The following is a 27,977-nucleotide window of genomic DNA, read 5'->3' as shown; positions in this document are numbered from 1 at the left end:
TGAACTCTTGCACTGGGTTCGTGCATGCCTGTCTGTCGACAATGTTTCACGCTGTTTCACATCTTTGGCCAAACACCGTCAAACTTGCCCTATGTGTGAAGGGGCCATATATTTTGATTTATCACAAAACATCAAGCTACACCTTTATAAAAGCTGTAGAGCCACAGGTTTTTTTTTCTTACAGTACAAAGTGAAGAGGTAGCTCCATTAGTGCTGCAAGAAAAAAAAAACAAGTGATGAAGCCTATACATTTTGTTTTTCCAATGGCTCAGCAGTCAACTATTTTTAAGTAAGATTTATATGATCTAAATGAATGTTTTGTTTGTTTTATCTAACTATCATTTCACATTTATTTATAAAGAAAAACCAATATTGAAAATGTTGATGTTGAACGCTTCATCAGCCAATGTTCAATATTTAACGAGTGGGCTACATTCATGCACAAGATCAGGGTCTCTAAACTGAGCACAAACTAAATGCCTTTGACGGTGGCATGGTTTTTGGTGTGGTTTGGGTAGTGTATAGACAGTGGGGATTGTTTTCTTGGAATACATAAAAAAATTGCATTTTATATTCAAGATCTTCAAGACCTGGACCCTTTACCCACGAAGCTCCTCAGGCTAAAATTAGCTCTCAAATTCTTAGAATTTTCCCTTGGTAAGATAAAAGTTATTCACAAACATCTTAGGCCTTAAGAGAGCTCCTAAGGTGACAAATTGTAAGAGATTGAGACCTCTTTTGCAAGGGAGACCTGAACAGTTATGAATGTTCCAATTTACCCAACCTGCATGTCTCTAAAAATGGGAGGAAAGTGGAGCACCCGGAAGAAACCCACGCAAACACGGGGAGAACATGGAAACTCCACAGGTGGGAACTGAACCTATGACCTTCTTGCTGTGAGGCAGTGCTACACTACCCTGCTGTCATGGCATGCAAGTGATTCAATAACATGCTACCAGCTTGATGGTGCAGGAATAAGTTTGTGGTTGACGTCATTAGGAATGAGCTGACTTTACCCAGCCAGAGTGTTAATGTAATGACCCGAGATGAAGATCATCACAACACTGCGATACCTGGCTACAGGAAAAGAAAAATGTAAAATGCGCGTGAATTCTATAGCATTCATACAATTATTAATATCAAAGTAAGGGATGTCAGCAGCCATAGCAGCCTATAAAATCACCTGTTTGAGAAAGACTTCGCTTGCGTACTGTAATCTCCGCTCTCGCTTTGGATTGCAGCAGTACCAGCACTTCTCACAGTCATCGCTTGTGCACACAAGCAATGCATTGATTTGCTGGGCAATGCATTCACAAGTCTGCTCTTCTCTTGTGCCATGATCCTGGGACCCAATTTTCCCTCTTAAAATGCTTTTATTTCTTCCACGAGCTGGTGCCAAAAGCAGCCACTGCGCTTCTGTCCAGTTGGGCTTTCTAGCTCTTTTTTAAAATCCATTTTGTCTGTTGTTTTGGTCATTCAGCCAAATCAAACCTGTTTTATTAGGATGCCAGCAATCACAGGAATTGCGACAGCTGAGGTCTGCGTCCACCTTTAATATCAATACATAAGCAGTAAAATTTCCAGCATGGAAAGTAAACATAATAAGCTGATCCAATATAATAATCATCATGTGAATGAGGTATGTTCAAACGTTTGAAGCTGAGTAACAATTCACTTAATTCTGCCGAGTTTCATCATCACGGACATAAAATTATTTTCTAAATCACACATTCTTAATACAGTTCAGGTTTAGTATGATTGGTTGATTTACTGTATATTCATAACAAGGAGCGCATTTGTTTTTTGTTTTTTTTCCTCTTTCCCTTTTTGTGACAAACCAATCACCAGCTTTTAGAAGACTGCATCATAACTAGCAACAGGGGTTTCAACCACTCCTCGCTCAGAGTTGCTCTCCGAAACCTCCTGGATCACTCTTAGGCTAAGATTCCTTGCGAAGAATCTGAGGCTAAGTTGGGAGCTCTTTGAGAGGACTCGAATCTTGGTGAATACAGGTCCAGGTCAACCTTTCTTAAGTGCGCCTGTTTCGCATGCGAAAGGTTCCCGGTTCAAAGCCCACCCTGCCCATTCTTCATGTAATATGGAGTTGCGTCAGGGAGGACATCTGGCATAAAATTTGTGCCAAATCAACATGCAGATCCACCTTGGATATGTTGTGGCAACAGAAAGTGAAAAACAAGTGAGCAGCCACTGGTACTTACTTACTATTCAAGGTTTTATGTCATACTTCTGCAGCAGTAGGCGATGCCAAATGTGACCTGCAGAATTGATGTGACTTGTCATAAAAATATGTAAACTTTGCAAATAATCCACGGTTCCTATATATACTGGACTGTGTAGGATGGTCCGTAGAGATCAACTATTTCTTTATGCCACTATGTTTAACTGACATGACAACAGTGGACCTAGGAAAATGCATTTTAATATGGGCTATTCTAATATGGATGCTCTAGTTCTTCCGAGAACCTTCTCTATCTCTCCACCTGTTGACATGCTATCTTCTAGGTGTACATATAAAAGTTATATGCATGATGGCACTATGAAAGAAAACTTTGCACTTAAAAAATCATCCATTAAGACAAAGCAGTACAGAATGCTACTGAGAATTTTTCCATTCAGAAATTTTGTGAGGCATTCTAATCTATTGCAGTTCCTTGAATTCAAAGGGTCATAAAGACAACAGAGATACTGCCTATGTGCATGCTGGCACGCACAAATATGCCTTTGCACACACTCCTCGTAATGTGCAATGACGTCCCGTTCGTCCTTCCAGCTATCGCCATATCAGCTGCCTTGCAAAACAGGACACACAGTGACAGCATTACCCAGCTTCCCGTTATTCAACAGCTCAGGTTTTATATGACACCGAGAGATCAATCATGGGTGAAATTACACGAGCTGCATTACACTTTGGGTTTATGCTCTACTCTAAATACGAAAGGTGGATCTCTGAAAGAAGGGACAAAGATAAACAGTCAACTTTATCTACGACTGCATCTCCTTTCTGGATTAACAGCGAATGTATTTTCAGAGAGATTACTGCTGGTGTCAGACTTCCTAACCTTGATTTCGGGTGACTGGTTTTATGGGGTGGGAAGTTGCTCACTCAAATTTGTTTTCAGCGTGTGTGAAGTTACTCACTCAATCCTCCAACACAGAAACACTTTCTTGATAAATTCTGTGCGGAGCAGCTAATACCCTACAGCCTTGGGGGAGTTGCTTTATGGGGGTTCCCTGAGTAAGAAATAGATGTTACAAAGTTTTGCAGGGAGGCTAATTCAGGTGTGGCATGACCAAATCTCCTCTTTACGTCTGTCAAGGACATAATAAAATCATCAGCATTTATTTATTTATTTGTCTGTCTGTCTGTCTGTTAGAAGTATTACGTCAAAACTACTTCACAAATTCTCACCAAATTTGCACCACAGATACATAATACGCCATGGAAGATGCCATTACGTTTTGAGGTGATTCGGATCCGGATCCAGATTATGGATCAAGATTTCACTTTATATAGGCTTTGAAGGATTTACATCAAACCTACTTCACAGATTCTCACCTAATTTGCACCACAGATAGATATTCGGGCAATAAGACTCCATTGAATTTTGGAGGTGATCCTTACGTCAGAAATCTCTGATTGCTCTTGTCCTATTTGAAACTCTCAGAACTATATTCTAACTGATGTGAAAACATCATGTATGCTTTAATGTTAAGTTGACTCTGGAAGACATAAAGGCATAAAACAGCCTTAGATAGGATGGGTCTTATCATTGCAATTCTACACAAATGAAAAAGGTAAGATTTTGCCAAATATTTAAATATGCAGGTCAAAACATAATGAGAGACTAAATATCACAAGATTTTTAACTCTTTCACGATGCTCAATCACAGCCAACCAGTGACGATCACAAAGATGTCTCTGTCTAACTGAGCTACTAATCATATCAGTCTTCTCAGAGTTCAAAAGTACAAAATTATAAGATGTCCAACACTTCAGCTAGGCATACAACTTTGCAATATGAGAGACATTTGGTGCCTGCATGTAACAGTAAAAGTCAATCACCTACACCTATGTAAAATCTGAAACAGGTGGTACATCAATGGAGAACAGAGGTAGACCAAGAAAAGAACCCTTACATTACCCACACTTTCGTGTGAGAAATTCAGACGTAGTGTTAGAAACAATGCAAATCAAAGTAATTTATAAACAGTGCCAAATGACAATACAGGCTATTTCAATGTATGACATAAGCAGGTTAAGACCAGAGCCACCCCATGAGAAAGCACACTGGTGACACCGGTAAAGAAAAATTACAGGAAGAAATCTCAAACAAACCAAACTCAGAGGAGTGCCCATCTGCTATGTGCATACTAACAAGATACACCAAAAAGGCACAAAGGCAGTGAGAAATTACAGCTAAGCAACATTACAGTCTGATGTTTAAAATGACATGGTTGAAAAGACAACCAGGAGGTGAGGATCAGATATCCAAATGGTGATACATATGTAAATTAGTGACTGACGTGATGCCAGATCAGTCATTAAAATAGGACATTAGACCAGTTCTCACCCCAACCCTGATGCATCTTCAACCTCCCACAAGATGTTCAAACAACCTGTAAGCAAAGTCTCACGTTCCAGATCCAATGCAGACTTTACATATTCAATGCAGCACAATCCCATTCAGACATGATGTAGTACGAGTCCATCCCATGCTGATTTGCATTTGCCAATTCCTTCAGCGATGGACACCACAAGCTGATGGAATTTTTCCAAACCCAGATTTTATAGAGCATTGAAAAATCAAAATGAAAGGTACAGCAAAAGGTAAGTAGACAAGAGCTGAAGATATCAGCCAAAAAGAAAAAAAGGAGAAAGACACCAAATCAAATACGCAGTGAGCCTTCATGCCGCACTCATACACCAAATCAAATACGCAGTGAGCCTTCATGCCGCACTCATCACTGCTTTTTGCAGAAGATGCAGTCCTGTTGACTTCTTCGCCCGGTGACCTTCAACACTTACTGGATCGGTTCACAGAAGAGTGTGAAGCGGCTGGGATGAGGATCAGCACCTCTAAATCTGAGGCCATGGCTTTTAGCAGGAAACCGATGGATTGCCTACTACAGGTAGGGAATATGGTCTTGCCCCAAGTGAAGGAGTTCAAGTACCTCGGGGTCTTGTTCACATGTGAGGGGACAATGAAGCATGAGACTGGCGTGAGATTGGCCAGAGAATCAGCACAGCAGGGGCAGTGTTGCATTCGCTCTACTGTACTGCTGTGGTGAAAAGGGAGCTCAGCTCTCGATCTACTGGTCAATCTTAGTTCCTACTCTCACCTATGGTCATGAGGGTTGGGTCATGACCACAAGAACTAGATCGGGGGTACAAGCGGCTGAAATGGGTTTCCTTAAGAGGGTGGCTGGTGTCTCCCTTAGAGATAGGATGAGAAGTTTGTTCATCTGTGGGGAGCTCGGAGTAGAGCTGCTGCTCCTTCGCACTGAAAGGAGCGAGCCAGCTGAGGCAGTTCGGGCATCTGGTAAGGATGCCTCCTGGGCGCCTTCCTCGGGAGGTGTTCCAGGCACGTACACCTGGGAGGAGACCCCGGGAAAGACCCAGGACTAGTGGGACAGATTATATCACCAAACTGGCCTGGGAACGCCTTGGGATCCCCCAGTCAGAGGTGGTCAATATGGCATGGAAGAGGGAAGTCTGGGGTCCCCTGCTAGAGCTGTTGCCCCCGCGACCCAATCTTGGATAAGCACTTGAAGATGAGCTGAGCTGATGAGCTCTCGACTACCACAGGTCTTGATCATGGTGGCTAATCCTATATTTTTAAGGATGAGCAATGTAGTGGTACTATTTATATCCCCAAACAATGAGTCAGGGAGGGATCTTCACCACCATGTTCGCCACTGCAGTTTTCACATTAGCGCGTTAACTTCAAGAGCTTTCACCCAATTCTTCTCAAATTATCTATCATTCATGGCCCTCTGAGGATGAAGTCTATTGATTTTGGTGATCCCAGGACCTTCCCTCTAGCGCCACCATTAGATTCAATGTTTGAATTAGGATTAGTGTATCTTTAAAAGCTTTCATCTAAATCAATGAAATCTAATGGATTTTTTGGTTTGTTTGTTTGTAATGACAACAAAAAAAGAGGTCACATAGTTACAATGAATGCTGAAATGCAACACTTGCTCTGAAAACGCAACTTCAGTGGCACAGTGACAACAAAAAAGAGGTCACAGTTATAGCTAAATGCAACAATAATTCTGAAAACACAAGCCACCACAGTGGAAAAACACAGTGCACTTAAGCTCTGCCTTGAAACATTTGCACTTTCCACTGGATCCCTTTCTTGCAGATTTTGGTGATAGAAGAATTTCAGCTATGGTCTTGTATCCTTCTCCATCTCTGCCATGTGTTGAATTAGCTGGACATTTCAGTATCTCATCTTTGCCTTCTTGACACAGAACACATTTATTCCAGTCTGTGGTCAGACACTGTGTATCTGACATTCCACGCTCAGTAGGGTCCACTAACTTGAATAGTTTGGCCATTGTCTCACAATTCACTATGCTACTTACAGAGCAGTATGTACTAGCTCTAGCACCACCAATCCAGCATCAGCTGAAACCACCAGGAAGGTATGTCAGCTGCCAGCACACTCACATGGAAGAGTACAATTAACAGTTAAGGCCCCCTGACACTTGCACGACTCTGATCCGCGCACTTGCATGCACTCTGCTGTGCAGGAGAGTAAACTCGTCTCAAACTCGTAAACCGTTGGAAAATATGCGCGACTTCCTACAAGTACACAAAGAAATTTTGAAATGTTCAGAATCTCCATCACGCATTAATAATGTGAACTTCACGTGTCGGGTCCAGAGAAGGCAGCAGCGTTCTGGATGTTGTTGATTATGTTTTCACTATGCATGGTAGAGTTTTAACTTGCACTTGTAGATGTAGCGACGAACTGTGTTAACTGACAATGGTTTTCTTAAGTGTTCCTGAGTCCACGTGGAAAGATTTTGTCTTTGTGGTGTATTCAACTGAATATAGTTGAAGAGGATTTGCAATCATTATATTCTGTTTTTATACATTTTAACAACGTCCCAACTTCATTGGAATTGGGGTTGTAAGAAAAATCTTAGAATTGTCATGCCCAGCGTGGGTCTAGGTCTTAGTCCTTATTTTGGATCCCCTTTTGGCTCACCTCCGCCCCAGCTTTGATGTATTAGTTTTTTTTTTTCATCATGTGGTTATTTCTGTTCTAGTTTTGCTTTGTTACTTTGTTTTGTTACTTTTCACACTCGAGCTATGTCCAGTTCCGTTCCAGTTTTGTTCTGCCAGTGTGTTTGTATTATTGATCATTGTTATCACTTGTTATTTTGCTTTTCTCATTTGTGTTATCAGTTATGCTTTTTGTCAGGTTTGTTCTTATACCTCATTTACCACCTTGTTTTCCTAGTTTTGTTGTGCTTAAATATTTGTTCTATTCAGTTCTCATGTTTACTTCTTAGTTATGTTATTCTGTCGTCACGCCCCTCCAAGTACGTTCCCACTCCCACAGCCCTGCACCTGCTATTGTCTTTGTTTCTCAATTTGTTTCCGTCTGCTTTGTGTTTTCATTCACTCACTCTTGCTCCAGCTCACGTGTCTTTGTCTGTTACTTCACTCCACTCTGTGCTTTCCTTCCTTCACTATCTTGTGCTCTGTACAACCTTTGGCTCCCCCGGTCACGCCCCCTTCCAGAGACTTCCACGCATCTGCTTCACATCACCCTAATTGTTTGCTCCTTATTTAAACCATCACAGTCTCACAGCTCACTGCCAGTTTGTCGTCATTAGTACACATCCTAGCTCTCGTATCCAGTCCTGTTTTGCCTAGCCGTGTGTTTTGAAATCTGCTCTGTTTTTTGACTACACTTTTCGCCTCACCTGATGTTCCTGTTTGCTCGTGCTTCTGAACCCTGCTTGAATATGACTCCGTTTTTTGCCTGACCCTGCTTGTACCTCCGCTCCACTGACTGATCACCTGTGTACCGTATCTCAGCCTGAAATAAAGATGACAACTGCTTTTACACGTAAACCTGATATGGGAGTCTGCATTGCAGGTCCAGCCACTTCAGGGGGCTGGCAGCCGCCCGCCTGACAAGAATTTCTCGAATTGTTAAACATTTCTTAGAATTTTGCCTTGGTAAGATGAAACCCAAAGCACCTTAGGCCTTAGAGATCCTAAGGTGCCAAACTGGTAAGAGGAGGGAGGAGACCTTTTAAGAAGTCTAAGAGTGGCTTAAGTAGACAAGATGGTGGAAAAGAAGAGAGGAAGCAGAGATCTCCATATGTAGGACGACAGTGAGTCAGTAACACACTACCAGCTTGAGCTACGTAATTATTTTATGTTAATTTTCTGTCCGAATGTACTTATAAATTGTTTAGTTTGTTGTTATCATATCACACATTAATATTATTATTTTTCTTATCAGTATTATTGATATTTATTTTATTATTACTTCTATTTTGTCATTTGATTTTTAAATGGACAACAATGGAAATAAGTGTTTTCACTTTCTTGTGCCATGCATGCAATTTTAATGTCTTTACAATTATTAATTGGATACAATTATTAATTCTTGGCATGTGAATAGATATGTTCAAACATCTTCAAGCTGTGTAACAATTCATTTTGTTGTGAACTGTGTGGAATAATGAAAGACAAGCGAGAGCTTTTGTCTTTCTGGCACTCTGCCACAAGGAGGCAGTCTTATTTTTTTTAGATAAAACACAGGGACGGCATCAAACACGATACACTTTTCACTTATGGTGACAACATGGTGACACTTAACTCATTAAACCAGTTGAACTACAAAAACACAATAAATCAGAAACCTAACAACATTTTTAAACTAACATGAACCACAATGGCAACATTTAAAACCACAAAACCCAGAACTCCCATAATGCACTGCAGCACAAGATTTACAGGTTTAGCGACTGGCCCGGGGATCGCTCCAAATTAATTTTGCTGAGTATCATCATTATGACATTAATTATTTTCATGATTACTCATTTCTTAATGCAGTTATATGATCAGCTGATTTTACTGTTCTTCATATGCAGGAGCGCAGAGTGCATTTATTTATTTTTATTTCCCCTTCCCTTTCCGTGACAACCAATCACAGCTCTTACAGGACCACGTCATACCTAGCAACAGGGTCAACCCCGCTCCTCACTAAGATAGGAGTTTCAGTCTCCTTCTTGCTCAGACTCGCTCTCAGACACTTGCTGGCTCACTCTTAGGCCAAGATTCCTTGCCAGGAAATTTTAGGCTAAGTTATGACTTCTTTCAGAGGATTTTGAGATGCTTCGCACATATGGTACCAGGTTAACTGTCTGGTAATTGGAGGAAATTGTTTGAAAATAAAAACTACAGGTCATACACAGAGAGTTAAAGGGCCAAACACAGTTCCTAGACTTCAGCTGCAGGAAATGGTTTTTGCCTTGAGACAGTTCTTCCATCTCCTTGTTCAATCAAATGATGTACAGTTGGTGCCCAGTGTAAAGTCATGAGTGAGTTCTTTGGCATTTGGGCTAACTGCAATAAAGGTATCATCATGTACATTTTCCCATTGGCACTATAAGACAGGATCTGAAACAAAAGGGAGCTACAGATTCCACCCTGCTTTTTTTTTTTTTTGCCTCAGGGCTCCCTACAGGATTAACTGATCATGGTGATGTATCTATTCAAATATGAAGATGAGACACAGAAACCAGACAGGCGGTACCTGGAATAGTTGAAGAGGCGGCTGTCCCACAGGGTGTGTTCCCCTCTGGGAGGAGAGTGGAAATAACATGAGTCAGAGCCATCAAATTTGTTGAGGCCATCCTCTGTGTTCTTGGAGGCGTGGCTATGGACAACATCCAGCAGTACCAAGATGCCCATTGAATGAGCTACATCAATCAGCTGCTTCAGCTCATCTGGGGTACCGTAGCGACTGTGGAAACACAGACACACACATATCCTCTAAGAAAACAGTCATCCATACATTGCCACTTTGGTCTATACATACTCCCTCTATGTCAAGCAATCATCTACATAATAATTAACATGCACCTCAGTTCATTCTTTGTAAGGATGAAGCATACACTTCATGCATCTACAGATGCATCTAAAAAAATTGAAAAATAATGTTTGTTTTTTGTCAGATATTTCAGATAATGAAAATTTTCCATATTCTAGTTTCAGTACATACAGAAACTAAAATGTTTAATTCATTTGAATTTGAATAATTATGGCCTACAGCTTAGTGTTAATTTTATCACCTGTTTTTTTATTTAGTCTTAGTCATGGGTGAAATATCCTTTTTAGTTTGTCATATTTAGCCATTCACATACCATTTTTATTTTCTGACTAAAAAAAAAAACAAAACACTTGATTATTTCTGATAACCATTTCAGTCAGTACAGTGTTTCACACATCCCAAATAACAAAGTTATTGTTGAATGTTTGACCAAAAAAATTCACTTGTTGAATTATTGAAGGTTTGTGGTGTTTTTCCCCATTATTTTAAATCTGCAAGGCTTCCTGTCAGAAACAACTAGACAGTTTTGTTTGTTTGTTTGTTTTTTCTTGTAAATCCACAATACTGTAGGCGCGCAGGTCTTTGGAAATTAAACATTTGTTGGATCTAGTTATTCTATCTGCACATTCAGAATTGGCTGGAAATTTGTTAAAGTAAAGCAAAATACAGTAAAAAATAATCAACCCTTGCAATGTTGTTAATTGTTGTAAGAGCTACAACTTGAGCCAATTTAATTTAAATATGATGCACACTTAATATTTCAATATTTTGTGATATTTATGTCATTTGTTATATATTAGTCATAACGTTAAAAACAAAGTGATACTGGATGATACAGAGTTTGTAGCTGTGTTCAAAAAATGTATACACAGTAGCTTTACAGTGCATCTGGAAAGTATTCACAGCACTTCAATAATAAACCAAGAAATCACATGTACTTAAGTATTCACAGCTTTTGTCATGAAGCTAAAAATTGAACTCAAGTGCATCCCTTTTCCACTCATCATCCTTGACATGTTTCTACAGCTTAACTGGAGTCCACCTGGGGTAAATTTAATTGAATGGACATAAATTCAGTGAACATGATTTGGAAAGGCACACACCCGTCTAAATATAAGGTTCCACAGTTGACAGTGTATGTCAGAGCACAAACCAAGCATGAAGTCAAAGGAATTGTCTGTAGACCTCCAAAGACAGGATTATCTCGAGGCACAAATCTGGGAAAGGGTACAAAAAGATTTCTGCTGCTTTAAAGGTCCCAATGAGCACAGTGGCCTCCATCATCTGTAAATGGAAGAAGTTCAGATCCACCAGGACTCTTCCTAGAGCTGGCCACCCGTCTAAACTGAGCGATTGGGGGAGAAGGGCTTTAGTCCGGGAGGTGACCAAGAACCTGATGGTCCCTCTGTCAGAGCTCCAGCATTCCTCTGTGGAATGAGGAGAACCTTCCAGAAGGACAACCATCATTGCAGCAATCCACCAATCAGGCTTGTACAGTAGAGTGGCCAGACTGAAGCCACTCCTCAGTAACAGGCACACAGCAGTGCTCCTGGAGTTTGCCAAAAGGCACCTGATGGACTCTCAGACCATGAGAAACAAAATTCTCTGGTCCTGATCAGACAAGATGAAGTCTTTGGCCTGAATGCCAGGTGTCATGTTTGGAGGAAACCTGGCACAATACCTAAAGTGAAGCATGGTGGTGGCAGCATCATGCTGTGGGATGTTTTTCAATGGCAGGAACTGGGAGACTAGTCAGGATTAAGGGAAAGATGAATGCAAGCAATGTACAGAGACAACCTGGATATGAAAACCTGCTCCAGCGTGCTGTTGACCCTCAGACAGGGGCGACAGTTCATCTTTGAGCAGGACAATGACCCCAAACACACAGCCAAGATATCAAAGGAGTGGCTTGAGGACAACTCTCTGAACGTCCTTGAGTGGCCCAGCCAGAGCCCAGACCTGAATCAGACTGAACATCTCTGGAGAGATCTGAAAATGTGCTCCGATACTCACCATCCAACCTGATGGAGTTTGAGAGGTGCTGCAAAGAGGAATGAGCAAAACTGCTCAAAAATAGGTGTGCCAGGCTAGTACCATCGTATTCAAGAAGACGTCAGGCTGTAATTGCTGCCAAAGGTGTATCAACAAAATCAGGGGTCGAAATACATTTTTAACCTACTTGCACTGGTGCTACTAACAAAAAAATTACTTGCACCACAAAAAAAAAAAAAAAAAAAAAAAAAAAAAGTTACTTGCACACCCAAAAGTCACTTTAGTCACTTTCACACCGGGCTCACTTCGAGTTGCTTCTTCCTGTGGCGTCATGACAACGCAGGAATTTCTGCATCAGGTGCGCGCAGCAGGGGGGCAGAGAGGAGGTGAGAACGCAGCCTGCAGGTTCTCAGCACAGAGAAATCAGAGTGCACAGTTTGGCTGCAGCGAGACTGTGCACTCTGATTTCTCCTCTTGTTTATATTTGTTCTTGTGCTGAGCTGCAGGTCTGCGCTCTGAGTTCTGTTGTAGTTATCTTTCCTCCAGTGACGGCGCGCGTGTGCGTGAAACGAACCGTCCGTGAGTAAATGTGGAGATGTCTGGAGTTATACTTCATGTGGACATGTCCTGTCTCTGGTAATCAGTCTGTGAGCAGGATTATGTCCTGTTTAACACAGTGATGAGAGCAATTTGAGGGAGAACAGCCTGCAGCCAGACAGTTTTTTTCACGTGCATGAGCCGAACGAATCGTCACAGCAACTCACTCTGTGTGTGAGAGTCAAAACGCAGGAAGACGAAGACAAACACTGAGAAATTGTTTTTTTTTTCCCCTTATTTGTTCCTTTATTGGTTCATTCTACTGGTGCTTGATAGTTGATACACTTGGATAAAGTTACTTGCATCAGTGCTAGTGGAGTATAAAATTATGTGCACCACTCGAATAATACGTGCACAAACTAGCACATGCATGTACTATTTCGAGCCCTGAAAATGAATACTTATGTACATGTGATTTCTCTGGAGGTTTTTTGATTTTTTATAAATTTGCAAAAAATAAAAAAAAAATTTTTTTTGTTGTCATTATGGGATGCTGTGAGTAGAATAGAATGAGTGAAAAAAGTGAAGGGCTGGGAATACTTTCCGGATGCACCGTAATCTAAGCGTCAGAGAGCTGATCAGACAATTTAACACCATGAGACAGAGTGTAAATGTAAACTATTATTTTTGTTACATGTTTGTCTTTTGCGTCTGATGGATTAATTCTATAGCACTTGTATTATTTACTTCTTTTTTTGACAATTCACATGACATGTAATGTAATTAGTGCTGTTGTCTTCTTAAACACAGTTATTAAACACAAATGTTTTGGCTTTTAGGTTCGTAGTTTGTATGAAAAATGTAACTCTGGTGGCCTTGACAGATCTATGCTCAAACACATGGCAGGATGAATACCCTTCTTTAAGGGTATTGTTAAGAGGAACATAAGAGACATAAGAGAACCAACAATCCAGACAACCTGAAGGCAGCTATCAAAGCAACATGGAAGTCCAGAACACCTCAGCAGTGCACTTCCACGCCATGCTGCACTGATGCAGGAATTCCTTCAAAAGCAGTCCCAATGCTGCAGTGCAGCCCTGATAGTGAGTGAGCAGACAGCCTCACATATGCACTTTTAACACCTATTTCAACTTAACTACTCTGCACCGTGTCTCTTCAGGATTGCTGCAGTTTAATGTTGCATCTAAATGTCAGTGTTCTGCTCAACACTGGAACTGAAGTGTTTAAATCATAACAATAAAGGCAGACCTGCGCTGCATGTACAGAGGAAGATGGCAACAGAGAACGATGTTTCTTAGGGCCCCTTCACACATAGTGCGGAGTTTGGAGGAAGTGCACACTTAGTACGCATGACGCAGGAATTGTGTGCAAACCGTGTAATGTCGTCCCTGCCTCCAATGCCTTGTACACCTGTTGCTACAACTACTTGCGCACACAAGCGCCTGAAAGATAAAGTGTGCTCTGTGCAAACCCATTGCACCCTCTTGCGGCAGGTGCCGGCCAAATTCCAGGTGACACACACGAACATCTAACACCGCTCGCATGGCACTTAGAAAATATGTGGCCAGTCATACTCTTGGCACAATAACAGACTGTAGGCAATCACTTTCATACTCGCAGAGAAATTTGTCTAAGTCTCACACGAGTGTGGCTGAGATGACATGAGGTGTGTCCTCCCACTGAAGCGGCTGTGGAAATCTGTGGATCTGGACATCCCAGCTGGACATCACGTACTGTGTTTGGACGGACATGGACAAACAACTGCCCACTGTGACACGCGTGTGTCTGTTTGCTGTTATCAAGTGGACATAAATAAAAACATATATCACTGTAGCGATGTGCTGCCCTGAGCGAACGCGCACACGGTGCACACATGGACAGGCTGCTCACAGGTTGAAATGGACCATCAGATCAGAACACGCAGCAGGTGATCTCACTGTCACATCACCCATGTGAGCTCTGTTCCACATGACGCGGTGTCCTGTGGCGCGTCGTCCACAAGACGTGTGCGAGGCCGATTGGAGATGCGCCAGCAGATGTGGACATGAATGAGACGAGCAAACTGCTTCTCATTCATGTCATTTCATGACTGTATGTCTGTGACCATGGGTCATTTTCAGAGGAAGCGACGCGATGTGGTCCCACGCGTACCGCCTGTTTTTTATATTTCCTCCACATAAGTGGCACAATGTGCCACAGCTGGCACTGTGTGTTCCTGCCTGAAAGACACCGGTGCATGCATGAACTCTTGCACTGGGTTCGTGCATGCCTGTCTGTCGACAATGTTTCACGCTGTTTCACCATTTTTGGCCAAACACCGTCCAAACTTTGCCCTATGTGTGAAGGGGCCATATATTTTGATTTTATCACAAAACATCAAGCTACACCTTTTATAAAAGCTGTAGAGCACAGGTTTTTTTTCTTACAGTACAAAGTGAAGAGGTAGCTCCATTAGTGCTGCAAGAAAAAAAAAAACAAGTGATGAAGCCTATACATTTTGTTTTTCCAATGGCTCAGCAGTCAACTATTTTTAAGTAAGATTTATATGATCTAAATGAATGTTTTGTTGTTTTATCTTAACTATAATTTCACATTTTATTTATAAAGAAAAACAAATATTGAAAAATGTTGATGTTGAACGCTTCATCAGCCAATGTTCAATATTTAACGAGTGGGCTACATTCATGCACAAGATCAGGGTCTCTAAACTGAGCACAAACTAAATGCCTTTGAAGGTGGCATGGTTTTTGGTGTGGTTTGGGTAGTGTATAGACAGTGGGGATTGTTTTCTTGGAAATACATAAAAAAAATTGCATTTTATATTCAAGATCTTCAAGACCTGGACCTTTACCCACGAAGCATCCTCAGGCTAAAATTAGCTCTCAAATTCTTAGAATTTTCCCTTGGTAAGATAAAAGTTATTCACAAAACATCTTAGGCCTTAAGAGAGCTCCTAAGGTGACAAATTGTTAAGAGATTGAGACCTCTTTTGCAAGGGAGACCTGGACAGTTATGAAGTTTCCAATTTACCCAACCTGCATGTCTCTAAAAATGGGAGGAAAGTGGAGCACCCGGAAGAAACCCACGCAAACACGGGGAGAACATGGAAACTCCACAGGTGGGAACTGAACCTATGACCTTCTTGCTGTGAGGCAGTGCTAACTACCATGCTGTCATGGCAGTGATTCAATAACATGCTACCAGCTTGATGGTGCAGGAATAATGTTTGTGGTTGACGTCATTAGGAATGAGCTGACTTTACCCAGCCAGAGTGTTAATGTAATGACCCGAGATGAAGATCATCACAACACTGCGATACCTGGCTACAGGAAAAATGTAAAATGCGCGTGAATTCTATAGCATTCATACAATTATTAATATCAAAGTAAGGGATGTCAGCAGCCATAGCAGCCTATAACATTCACCTGTTTGAGAAAGACTTCGCTTGCGTACTGTAATCTCCGCTCTCGCTTTGGATTGCAGCATGTACCAGCACTTCTCACAGTCATCGCTTGTGCACACAAGCAATGCATTGATTTGCTGGGCAATGCATTCACAAGTCTGCCTCTTCTCTTGTGCCATGATCCTGGGACCCAATTTCCCTCTTAAAATGCTTTTATTTTCTTCCACGAGCTGTGCCAAAAGCAGCCACTGCGCTTCTGTCCAGTTGGGCTTTCTAGCTCTTTTTTTAAAATCCATTTTGTCTGTTGTTTTGGTCATTCAGCCAAATCAAACCTGTTTTTATTAGGATGCCAGCAATCACAGGAATTGCTGACAGCTGAGTCTGCGTCCACCTTTAATATCAAATACATTAAGCAGTAAAATTTCCAGCATGGAAAGTAAACATAATAAGCTGATCAATATAATAATCATCATGTGAATGAGGTATGTTCAAACGTTTTGAAGCTGAGTAACAATTCACTTAATTCTGCCGAGTTTCATCATCACGACATAAAATTATTTTCTAAATCACACATTTCTTAATACAGTTCAGGTTATATGATTGGTTGATTTTACTGTATATTCATAACAAGGAGCGCATTTGTTTTTTGTTTTTTTTCCTCTTTCCCTTTTTGTGACAACCAATCACAGCTTTTAGAAGACTGCATCATAACTAGCAACAGGGTCAACCACTCCTCGCTCAGAGTTGCTCTCAGAAACCTCCTGGATCACTCTTAGGCTAAGATTCCTTGCGAAGAATCTTGAGGCTAAGTTGGGAGCTCTTTGAGAGGACTCAGAATCTTGGTGAATACAGGTCCAGGTCAACCTTTCTTAAGTGCGCCTGTTTCGCATGCGAAAGGTTCCCGGTTCAAAGCCCACCCTGCCCATTCTTCATGTAATATGGAGTTGCGTCAGGGAGGACATCTGGCATAAAATTTGTGCCAAATCAACATGCAGATCCACCTTGGATATGTTGTGGCAACAGAAAGTGAAAAACAAGTGAGCAGCCACTGGTACTTACTTACTATTCAAGGTTTTATGTCATACTTCTGCAGCAGTAGGCGATGCCAAATGTGACCTGCAGAATTGATGTGACTTGTCATAAAAATATGTAAACTTTGCAAATAATCCACGGTTCCTATATATACTGGACTGTGTAGGATGGTCCGTAGAGATCAACTATTTCTTTATGCCACTATGTTTAACTGACATGACAACAGTGGACCTAGGAAAATGCATTTTAATATGGGCTATTCTAATATGGATGCTCTAGTTCTTCCGAAACCTTCTCTATCTCTCCACCTGTTGACATGCTATCTTCTAGGTGTACATATAAAGTTATATGCATGATGGCACTATGAAAGAAAAACTTTGCACTTAAAAAATCATCCATTAAGACAAAGCAGTACAGAATGCTACTGAGAATTTTTCCATTCAGAAATTTTGTGAGGCATTCTAATCTATTGCAGTTCCTTGAATTCAAAGGGTCATAAAGACAACAGAGATACGCCTATGTGCATGCTGGCACGCACAAATATGCCTTTGCACACACTCCTCGTAATGTGCAATGACGTCCCGTTCGTCCTTCCAGCTATCGCCATATCAGCTGCCTTGCAAAACAGGACACACAGTGACAGCATTACCCAGCTTCCCGTATTCAACAGCTCAGGTTTTATATGACACCGAGAGATCAATCATGGGTGAAATTACACGAGCTGCATTACACTTTGGGTTTATGCTCTACTCTAAATACGAAAGGTGGATCTCTGGAAGAAGGGACAAAGATAAACAGTCAACTTTATCTACGACTGCATCTCCTTTCTGGATTAACAGCGAATGTATTTTCAGAGAGATTACTGCTGGTGTCAGACTTCCTAACCTTGATTTCGGGTGACTGGTTTTATGGGGTGGGAAGTTGCTCACTCAAATTTGTTTTCAGCGTGTGTGAAGTTACTCACTCAATCCTCCAACACAGAAAACACGTTCTTGATAAATTCTGTGCGGAGCAGCTAATACCCTACAGCCTTGGGGGAGTTGCTTTATGGGGTTCCCTGAGTAAGAATAGATGTTACAAAGTTTTGCAGGGAGGCTAATTCAGGTGTGGCATGACCAAATCTCCTCTTTACGTCTGTCAAGGACATAATAAATCATCAGCATTTATTTATTTATTTGTCTGTCTGTCTGTCTGTTAGAAGTATTACGTCAAAACTACTTCACAAATTCTCACCAAATTTGCACCACAGATACATAATACGCCATGGAAGATGCCATTACGTTTTGAGGTGATTCGGATCCGGATCCAGATTATGGATCAAGATTTCACTTTATATAGGCTTTGAAGGATTTACATCAAACCTACTTCACAGATTCTCACCTAATTTGCACCACAGATAGATATTCGGGCAATAAGACTCCATTGAATTTTGGAGGTGATCCTTACGTCAGAAATCTCTGATTGCTCTTGTCCTATTTGAAACTCTCAGAACTATATTCTAACTGATGTGAAAACATCATGTATGCTTTAATGTTAAGTTGACTCTGGAAGACATAAAGGCATAAAACAGCCTTAGATAGGATGGGTCTTATCATTGCAATTCTACACAAATGAAAAAGGTAAGATTTTGCCAATATTTAAATATGCAGGTCAAAACATAATGAGAGACTAAATATCACAAGATTTTTAACTCTTTCACGATGCTCAATCACAGCCAACCAGTGACGATCACAAAGATGTCTCTGTCTAACTGAGCTACTAATCATATCAGTCTTCTCAGAGTTCAAAAGTACAAAATTATAAGATGTCCAACACTTCAGCTAGGCATACAACTTTGCAATATGAGAGACATTTGGTGCCTGCATGTACAGTAAAAGTCAATCACCTACACCTATGTAAAATCTGAAACAGGTGGTACATCAATGGAGAACAGAGGTAGACCAAGAAAAGAACCCTTACATTACCCACACTTTCGTGTGAGAAATTCAGACGTAGTGTTAGAAAACAATGCAAATCAAAGTAATTTATAAACAGTGCCAAATGACAATACAGGCTATTTCAATGTATGACATAAGCAGGTTAAGACCAGAGCCACCCCATGAGAAAGCACACTGGTGACACCGGTAAAGAAAAATTACAGGAAGAAATCTCAAACAAACCAAACTCAGAGGAGTGCCCATCTGCTATGTGCATACTAACAAGATACACCAAAAAGGCACAAAGGCAGTGAGAATTACAGCTAAGCAACATTACAGTCTGATGTTTAAAATGACATGGTTGAAAAGACAACCAGGAGGTGAGGATCAGATATCCAAATGGTGATACATATGTAAATTAGTGACTGACGTGATGCCAGATCAGTCATTAAAATAGGACATTAGACCAGTTCTCACCCCAACCCTGATGCATCTTCAACCTCTCCACAAGATGTTCAAACAACCTGTAAGCAAAGTCTCACGTTCCAGATCCAATGCAGACTTTACATATTCAATGCAGCACAATCCCATTCAGACATGATGTAGTACGAGTCCATCCCATGCTGATTTGCATTTGCCAATTCCTTCAGCGATGGACACCACAAGCTGATGGAATTTTTCCAAACCCAGATTTTATAGAGCATTGAAAAATCAAAATGAAAGGTACAGCAAAAAGGTAAGTAGACGAGAGCTGAAGATATCAGCCAAAAAGAAAAAAAGGAGAAAGACACCAAATCAAATACGCAGTGAGCCTTCATGCCGCACTCATACACCAAATCAAATACGCAGTGAGCCTTCATGCCGCACTCATCACTGCTTTTGCAGAAGATGCAGTCCTGTTGACTTCTTCGCCCGGTGACCTTCAACACTTACTGGATCGGTTCACAGAAGAGTGTGAAGCGGCTGGGATGAGGATCAGCACCTCTAAATCTGAGGCCATGGCTTTAGCAGGAAACCGATGGATTGCCTACTACAGGTAGGGAATATGGTCTTGCCCCAAGTGAAGGAGTTCAAGTACCTCGGGGTCTTGTTCACATGTGAGGGGACAATGAAGCATGAGACTGGCGTGAGATTGGCCAGAGAATCAGCACAGCAGGGGCAGTGTTGCATTCGCTCTACTGTACTGCTGTGGTGAAAAGGGAGCTCAGCTCTCGATCTACTGGTCAATCTTAGTTCCTACTCTCACCTATGGTCATGAGGGTTGGGTCATGACCACAAGAACTAGATCGGGGGTACAAGCGGCTGAAATGGGTTTCCTTAAGAGGGTGGCTGGTGTCTCCCTTAGAGATAGGATGAGAAGTTTGTTCATCTGTGGGGAGCTCGGAGTAGAGCTGCTGCTCCTTCGCACTGAAAGGAGCGAGCCAGCTGAGGCAGTTCGGGCATCTGGTAAGGATGCCTCCTGGGCGCCTTCCTCGGGAGGTGTTCCAGGCACGTACACCTGGGAGGAGACCCCGGGAAAGACCCAGGACTAGTGGGACAGATTATATCACCAAACTGGCCTGGGAACGCCTTGGGATCCCCCAGTCAGAGGTGGTCAATATGGCATGGAAGAGGGAAGTCTGGGGTCCCCTGCTAGAGCTGTTGCCCCCGCGACCCAATCTTGGATAAGCACTTGAAGATGAGCTGAGCTGATGAGCTCTCGACTACCACAGGTCTTGATCATGGTGGCTAATCCTATATTTTTAAGGATGAGCAATGTAGTGGTACTATTTATATCCCCAAACAATGAGTCAGGGAGGGATCTTCACCACCATGTTCGCCACTGCAGTTTTCACATTAGCGCGTTAACTTCAAGAGCTTTCACCCAATTCTTCTCAAATTATCTATCATTCATGGCCCTCTGAGGATGAAGTCTATTGATTTTGGTGATCCCAGGACCTTCCCTCTAGCGCCACCATTAGATTCAATGTTTGAATTAGGATTAGTGTATCTTTAAAAGCTTTCATCTAAATCAATGAAATCTAATGGATTTTTGGTTTGTTTGTTTGTAATGACAACAAAAAAAGAGGTCACATAGTTACAATGAATGCTGAAATGCAACACTTGCTCTGAAAACGCAACTTCAGTGGCACAGTGACAACAAAAAAGAGGTCACAGTTATAGCTAAATGCAACAATAATTCTGAAAACACAAGCCACCACAGTGGAAAAAACACAGTGCACTTAAGCTCTGCCTTGAAACATTTGCACTTTCCACTGGATCCCTTTCTTGCAGATTTTGGTGATAGAAGAATTTCAGCTATGGTCTTGTATCCTTCTCCATCTCTGCCATGTGTTGAATTAGCTGGACATTTCAGTATCTCATCTTTGCCTTCTTGACACAGAACACATTTATTCCAGTCTGTGGTCAGACACTGTGTATCTGACATTCCACGCTCAGTAGGGTCCACTAACTTGAATAGTTTGGCCATTGTCTCACAATTCACTATGCTACTTACAGAGCAGTATGTACTAGCTCTAGCACCACCAATCCAGCATCAGCTGAAACCACCAGGAAGGTATGTCAGCTGCCAGCACACTCACATGGAAGAGTACAATTAACAGTTAAGGCCCCCTGACACTTGCACGACTCTGATCCGCGCACTTGCATGCACTCTGCTGTGCAGGAGAGTAAACTCGTCTCAAACTCGTAAACCGTTGGAAAATATGCGCGACTTCCTACAAGTACACAAAGAAAATTTTGAAATGTTCAGAATCTCCATCACGCATTAATAATGTGAACTTCACGTGAACATTGCGCAAACAATTAGAAAACTCTGCGTGTGAGTGTTTGCTTCAGTGCACCGCATCAGAGCGCAGCTCATCTGAACGATTACAACGAGATGTTACATCTATCATAAACATCATTTTACAGCTACTCACAAGAAGGAAAGAACATGCAACTGTTTTACCAAGCCATTAAAATATAAATTTACAAATACCTTTTAGATGGTTCCAATATGTTCTCCACCTCATGGAGCAGACAAGAGTGAGAGAGAAAAAAAGGTCCAGCTGCAACAGTCCTCTGTGATTCCGGAATCAATTAGAGGTATTTTCAACACCCAGCTCTGACAGAAAATGATTAATCCGCCACAAAATAATTATTTTATATAAGCAGCATCCAGCGCACTAAAGCACAGCATCCAGCGGGGAACACAGCGGGTGGGATCATCATAACAAAGTGCGTGCAAGTGTCAGGGCACCTTTAGCTGCAAGAGGCCAGTCAAGGTCACCTGAAAGCATACAAATGTACATACAGATTAGTAGTTCCAAAAACTGAGATCGGCATCAGACCCAAACCAACTAAATACTGATGTTTTGGCCAATGAATTAACATTTTAAAATCAATTTGAAATATGTTGTGTATGTACTCAGAACCCCTTCATAAATGCTTGCTACTCAGCTAGATTGCTGATATTAGCCAAATATATTAGCTAGCTAGCTTGCTTAATATGTTATATGGCTGGGGGGGCCTGGCTGCCGGTTTGTTTCTGTCTTTTGGTTTTCCTCCCAGGTGGCGTGCATTTGGGACTGAGTGGCTGTGTTGCTGAGGCTGTCAGGACCTCACCCTGATCACCTGCGACTCGTCAGGACTCACAGCTGTGGTGCATCTGGATGGATTGGAACATGTTGGCATTTAAGACTGGAGTGCACAGTGTGTATTTGCCAGAGACTCGACCTTGTGACCAGACAGGTGAGATCGTTGTCTCGGGAGCCATCTCATCAGCAGCGGATGCTGAGAACGTCCAGGTTTGATGCACAGTCTGTGAAAGAGGAGGGGGTGAGGTTTCACGCTCGTCAGCACACTTCCTGAGGTACGTTAGATTTTGTGACTAACAGTTATACAGTCAGTAAATGTGGTGTCCCTCACACCTTATTGTATTGAGCTGTTTGTTAGTCATGTATCAGCTTCCACTGCAGTGGAGTTTTGTGAACTGGATGTTCCATGCCTGCAGGTTGGGAAGCTGATCAGTAATCAAGCCAGGAAGTGTTTGCTGTTTGTACACCTTTAAGTGTTCTGTGTGTAGAGTGTGGACTCACATAATGGTTCCTTCTTTCACAGACTCGGTTGTTGCGGCCACCTGGGGGGTGTCGGCGGGGTCCTTGGGTCCGAAACAGCTTCTGGCTCCGGACCGTTAGCACTGCTGGGAGCGCACCACGCCAGGCCGCACCTTTTTGTTATTATATTATCACTGTTATGTATTAAATTCAGTTAGCCTTTGTACCGTGCTCTGCTTATTTCATACCGGGTCCTTCAAACGCTGGTCGGTTCTCCGAGCTGCGTCCGACACATAACAGTAGTGTCTGGCCAAACATCATGGACCCAGCGGTAGCAGAGACGGTAACGCGCCGGGAAGGCGGCAGCAGACGTTCAGTGGTTATCCGGATCAGTTGCGGGGCTCTCCGCCCGGAAGGTGCGTGTTTGAGAACCCATTACTGGATACTGATTTGTGCTCTCTTGCAGCCGTGTTCCTGTGTTGTGCCTTATCCGTGGGTCGTGGTGGAGTGTGACTGGCGACGGCTTCGCGTCACACTCCGACCGGATAAGAGGGTTAAACGGGAGCTGCAAGAGTGCGTTTGTAATGGGTTCACGCGCACGGCGGAGCTCTGTTAGCACGGGTCGCTGGGCTTCCTGTGTTACAGTCGTAGCCCCGTTTCTCCGGACAAAGGTAACTACTGCGTCTGTTGTATCAGCTCCGGCGTTATTTAGTTGAGCACATTTTGGTTGTGTGTTGCACACAGCTGCGCACATAAGAGCAGCTCGTTTGTTTTTTCTGTCGCCAAAGGGGTTTTTTCATTTTTTGCACTCTGGCTCCCCCTTGTGGTGACTGAATCACGTTACCGTCAAGCTCTTGAGTAGGAACAGGTGTGTTCCATTTGGTTGAGCTTGACGGTATAACTCACTGATTTGTTTTGTGTTAGTTCATTTTGTGTGGGTGTTGTTTGAGTTGGTTTTTGTGTGGGATTTTATTTTTTGTTTTCCACTATTTGTCTGGGGTTGTGACCCTGCAGCCTGTCTGAAAACGAACAAAACAAGACAAAAAAAAAAAAAAAAAAGGGGACCCAAACAACTGTGTGTTGGTCTGTTTGTTTTTCCTTTTATTTTTTTTTGTTTTACTTCCCCAGGGTTAGATGGAACGGTCCCCTGGGGGGTGATGGGGTGGTACTTGAGTTTTTTTTTCTCTTTTTGTTTTTTGTTATGCCCTCTCTTCTCCTCTGACTCCAGCCGGGTGTGCCGTGGATTTTGGCATTTTTGTTTGTAGGCTTGGGTTTGGGTTGTTTTTCCTTTCTCCCCTTCCCTGGGGTTTGATGGGACGGTCCCCTGGGGAGGGGGGGAGGGTGTTTTGGTTGTTTGTGTTTTGTTTTATGACTAATTACACATGTTTGGATAAAGGCTGACGGCACAGGTGTAGGAACTCCTGGCCACACCTGTGCTACGAGACTGTCAGAAACAAGGGCAAAGATGCAGCCAGTTCATACCGGGTCCTTCAAACGCTGGTCGGTTCTCCGAGCTGCGTCCGACACATAACATAATAATGAGGATTAATAAACATAGTGCTCGTATAAATGCATTTAATTAAAAACTTTCACATGTTCATTGTTGAGTATTGAGAAAAAAAATTGCTCATACATTTCCTGCAGCAATCAAATCTGTGCCAACAAGTCTTACTGCAGAGAATAGTGGATGACCAAAAGCTGCTGCAGGTCAGACTATTTTTAGAGCTCGTTCTACTGGATCATTCTTGCAAACAACAATTAATGAAAGTGAGAAGTAGGGTACTGTGTTGGACTCTCATTTGTCACAGTTCAATAATATGTATAATATTACCAATATTACATATTTTAATGGTTTAACAGTTATTTAATGACCTGAATGCTAGCCATATGTTGTTATGTAGGTGCAAGCATGTTGTAAATAGTACTACTGCATTCCTCATCCTTAAATATGATGGATTACCCACCGAAATCAAGAGCCTGAGCAACTGATAAAACAACAACCCGTGGCAGCCATCTTGGAAAATGGCCACCTCTGCAATGCCCCTATGGCCAAAAATGATCTGGTTGGTATGCTCTAACTGTGTGCCGAATTTCATGCTTTTATCGTCGAAGTCACGATTCACCTCGAATATTGCGCATGTCTGCTCCACTATTAGATTAATTTTGTACGTTTATTTCTGATCTGGAGACTTGTGCTGATAATATCTTGATTACTGGTGACTTCAATGTCTACATAAACAGTATCTATGTAGGCAGCACACTGGCTTAGTGGTTAGCACTGCTGCCTCACAGAAGGAAGGTCATGGGATTGATTCCAAACTGTGGCCTTTCTGAGTGGAGTTTGCATGTTCTCCCCGTGTTTGTGTGGGTTTCCTCCCAGTGCTCCGGTTTCCTCCAGCATTTAAAGACATGCAGGTTAGGTGAAATGGAAACTTAATAATTGTCCAAGTCTGTCTTGCAAAAGAGATCTTGATCTTAACAGGACTAACCTGGTGAAATAGAGGTTAAATTAAATAAAGAGCACAATGCCCCGCTGGCAAATACTGCTTTGGTAACACTTCAAGGTATGCGATAGTTGATTTCTGAATGCAGACACCAAGTCATGAAACTGGCAGTGTCTAGGTTTGTTAATCAAGGGCCATAACGTGTCAATGTTGTACAGCATTACATTAAGCGTATTACCAACCTATAACAATAAATTGTACCAAGTTCCCCAAAATTCATACTAAGAATGTGAAAGGAATTGATTTCAGAATGCTGGCACCCGCTGATGAAACTGACGGTGACTAGATTTGTTAATCAAGGGACATGACTCTGGTAAAATGACCCCAATTTGAACGATATGATAATATGCATATAACCAAACTATAACAAGGATTTGTACCAAGTTTCAGACCTTTCTCCAAAAAAATGTGAGCAGTTGATTTCAGAATGAAGGCATCCACTCATGAAACTGAAATAGTCCAGATGTGTTAATCAAGGGCCATAACTTTGGTAAAATGGGACCAACTTGAACAATCTGATAATATACGTATTACCAATCTATAACGAGGATTTGTACTACATTTCACAAAATTCGGTTAGTGGCAGAGAATAATCCTTCTCATCCCTTTAGCAAAGCATTTATGGAAAAATAGTGGGATTTCTTCAGTACATTCAGGAACCAACCCACAATAATGGTAACACTGTTGATTTCACCCTTGTTTGCGGTATTACAGTCTCAGATATTGTATTTTCAGATCACTCATTAAATTTACAGTATCATTATCCTGTTCACTCAGACTTGATACCTGTACATCATCATGGCATCACATTAGCTCCTTGACCATAACTGAAGTTGGCGTCAGACTCCCCGATATTCTAGCGCACTTTCTGGGCATGATCAATCAGCAGATAGCCTAATGGATATCTTAAATTCAGTGGTCATGGCTCTAATAGAGTCGATTAGTCCACCTAATATGAAATCATGCTGCCCTAAAATGCAAACACCTTGGTTCAACAAGTATGTACATGCAAGCATAAGTTTAAGAGTCAATGCCGAAAATGGTGTTTCTCCAAGTCTTCCACTTTGCATGGTGCTATGCTATTCTGGAATACATGTATACGTTACTAGCTACAGAGGGCCAAGTACTCTGATTTAATTAAAAAACAAGCATAATTCAAACTTCTTCTTTGACACTGTGGTGATCAAACCTATTCTTAAAGTGCATATTTCTGGTAAATGAAACGTCAAATGAGCTGACTATGTTAATAATGAATTAAGAAAACTTATTGTGCTTTAATTTTTGGTTCCATATGCCCTGAGAAATTAAGTCACAAACATGAGGAAATCAGTTTGATTTTGCTGATAAATGCTCCGAAATGTTTGCCTCTGAGAAAAGGCAGCTTTGGTGACTTAATGTTTCAGACCCATTATTGAAACAAATGGGAAAATACAATTTTTTTTTTTTTTTTGCAGCTTAAAATCTGTGTTTTTTGTAGACCTTGATGGCGAAAACATGTGTTTTGGGGGGGTACATCATAACTAGTCGTGGTGTTTATTCGTTGTGCAGTTTCCCCAAAGATAGAATTTTGGAGAGAGAATTGGAAGTGTTTTGTACATGCCTCTGTGGAGTGGAGAAGTACAGTCAGCACAGTGTGAGAAATGTGCTTCAAAAACTCCTTGGAGTCAGAGTTGTGGAGAAAGAAGACTTATCTGTGTGTTTAAAGGTGGGAACACGAAGACTGCAATAAAGTGACTGCTTTTGTAATCTTAATGTGAGCGATGTGCCGTGGACACTGGACCTGTCCCCCAGCCGTTTAATGGCGTTACCTGCTTATTGTATCAATGACTGTAAACAGACAAATCACAGCTGGAAACAAAACAGATTTACTTTTCTCAATTTCATCAGTGACCACACAAGTAAAAGGCTTGGAAGAAATTACTTATAATCTGGCAATCGATAATTATTTAAAAGATAGCATTGGCTGGAGTGAGATATGCACTTTAAGAAACCAAACCTAGATTCAGGTTCATTGAAACATTAAAGACTAATATTGAATCCATCCCTCTGCTCTAAAATTCTCAAAAAATGGGTTTAACAGCAGCATGCGGATTATCTTGCTGTAAATGGCATCTTTGAGCTGCTGCAGTCGGCATGGAGACAGCATTTACAATAGCAGTGAATGAACTTCTGCTGGTGATACATTCAGATGCCAACACAATGCTGCAGTTGTTAGATCTTAGTGATTTGTTTGACACAATCGATGTTCATATATAATTGGACAGGCTTGAGAGCTATTTTTGGTATTACTGGCCATGTTCTCGCATGGTTGACATCTTACTTACAGTAGTGTTCAGAATAATAGCAGTGCTATGTGACTAAAAAGATTAATCCAGGTTTTGAGTACATTTCTTATTGTTACATGGGAACCAAGGTACCAGTAGATT

At 41.7% G+C, this 27,977-nt stretch overlaps 1 protein-coding gene across 1 annotated transcript in view; it reads right to left on the bottom strand.

Moving 5' to 3' along the window:
• The window catches only part of gbe1b (glucan (1,4-alpha-), branching enzyme 1b), a 555,782-nt gene that overhangs the window by 413,328 nt on the left and 114,477 nt on the right, over positions 1-27,977 (bottom strand). The window contains exon 7 of the mRNA XM_034168442.1: positions 9,813-10,022. Coding sequence (XP_034024333.1) covers positions 9,813-10,022 — 210 coding nt within the window. The remainder of the gene's footprint in view (positions 1-9,812; positions 10,023-27,977) is intronic.

Source organism: Thalassophryne amazonica, chromosome 4 (assembly GCF_902500255.1).
Source record: "Thalassophryne amazonica chromosome 4, fThaAma1.1, whole genome shotgun sequence".
Classification (NCBI taxonomy): domain Eukaryota; kingdom Metazoa; phylum Chordata; class Actinopteri; order Batrachoidiformes; family Batrachoididae; genus Thalassophryne; species Thalassophryne amazonica.
The sequence above is the reverse complement of the archived record's forward strand: the minus strand, read 5'-3'. Positions and strand labels throughout refer to the sequence as shown.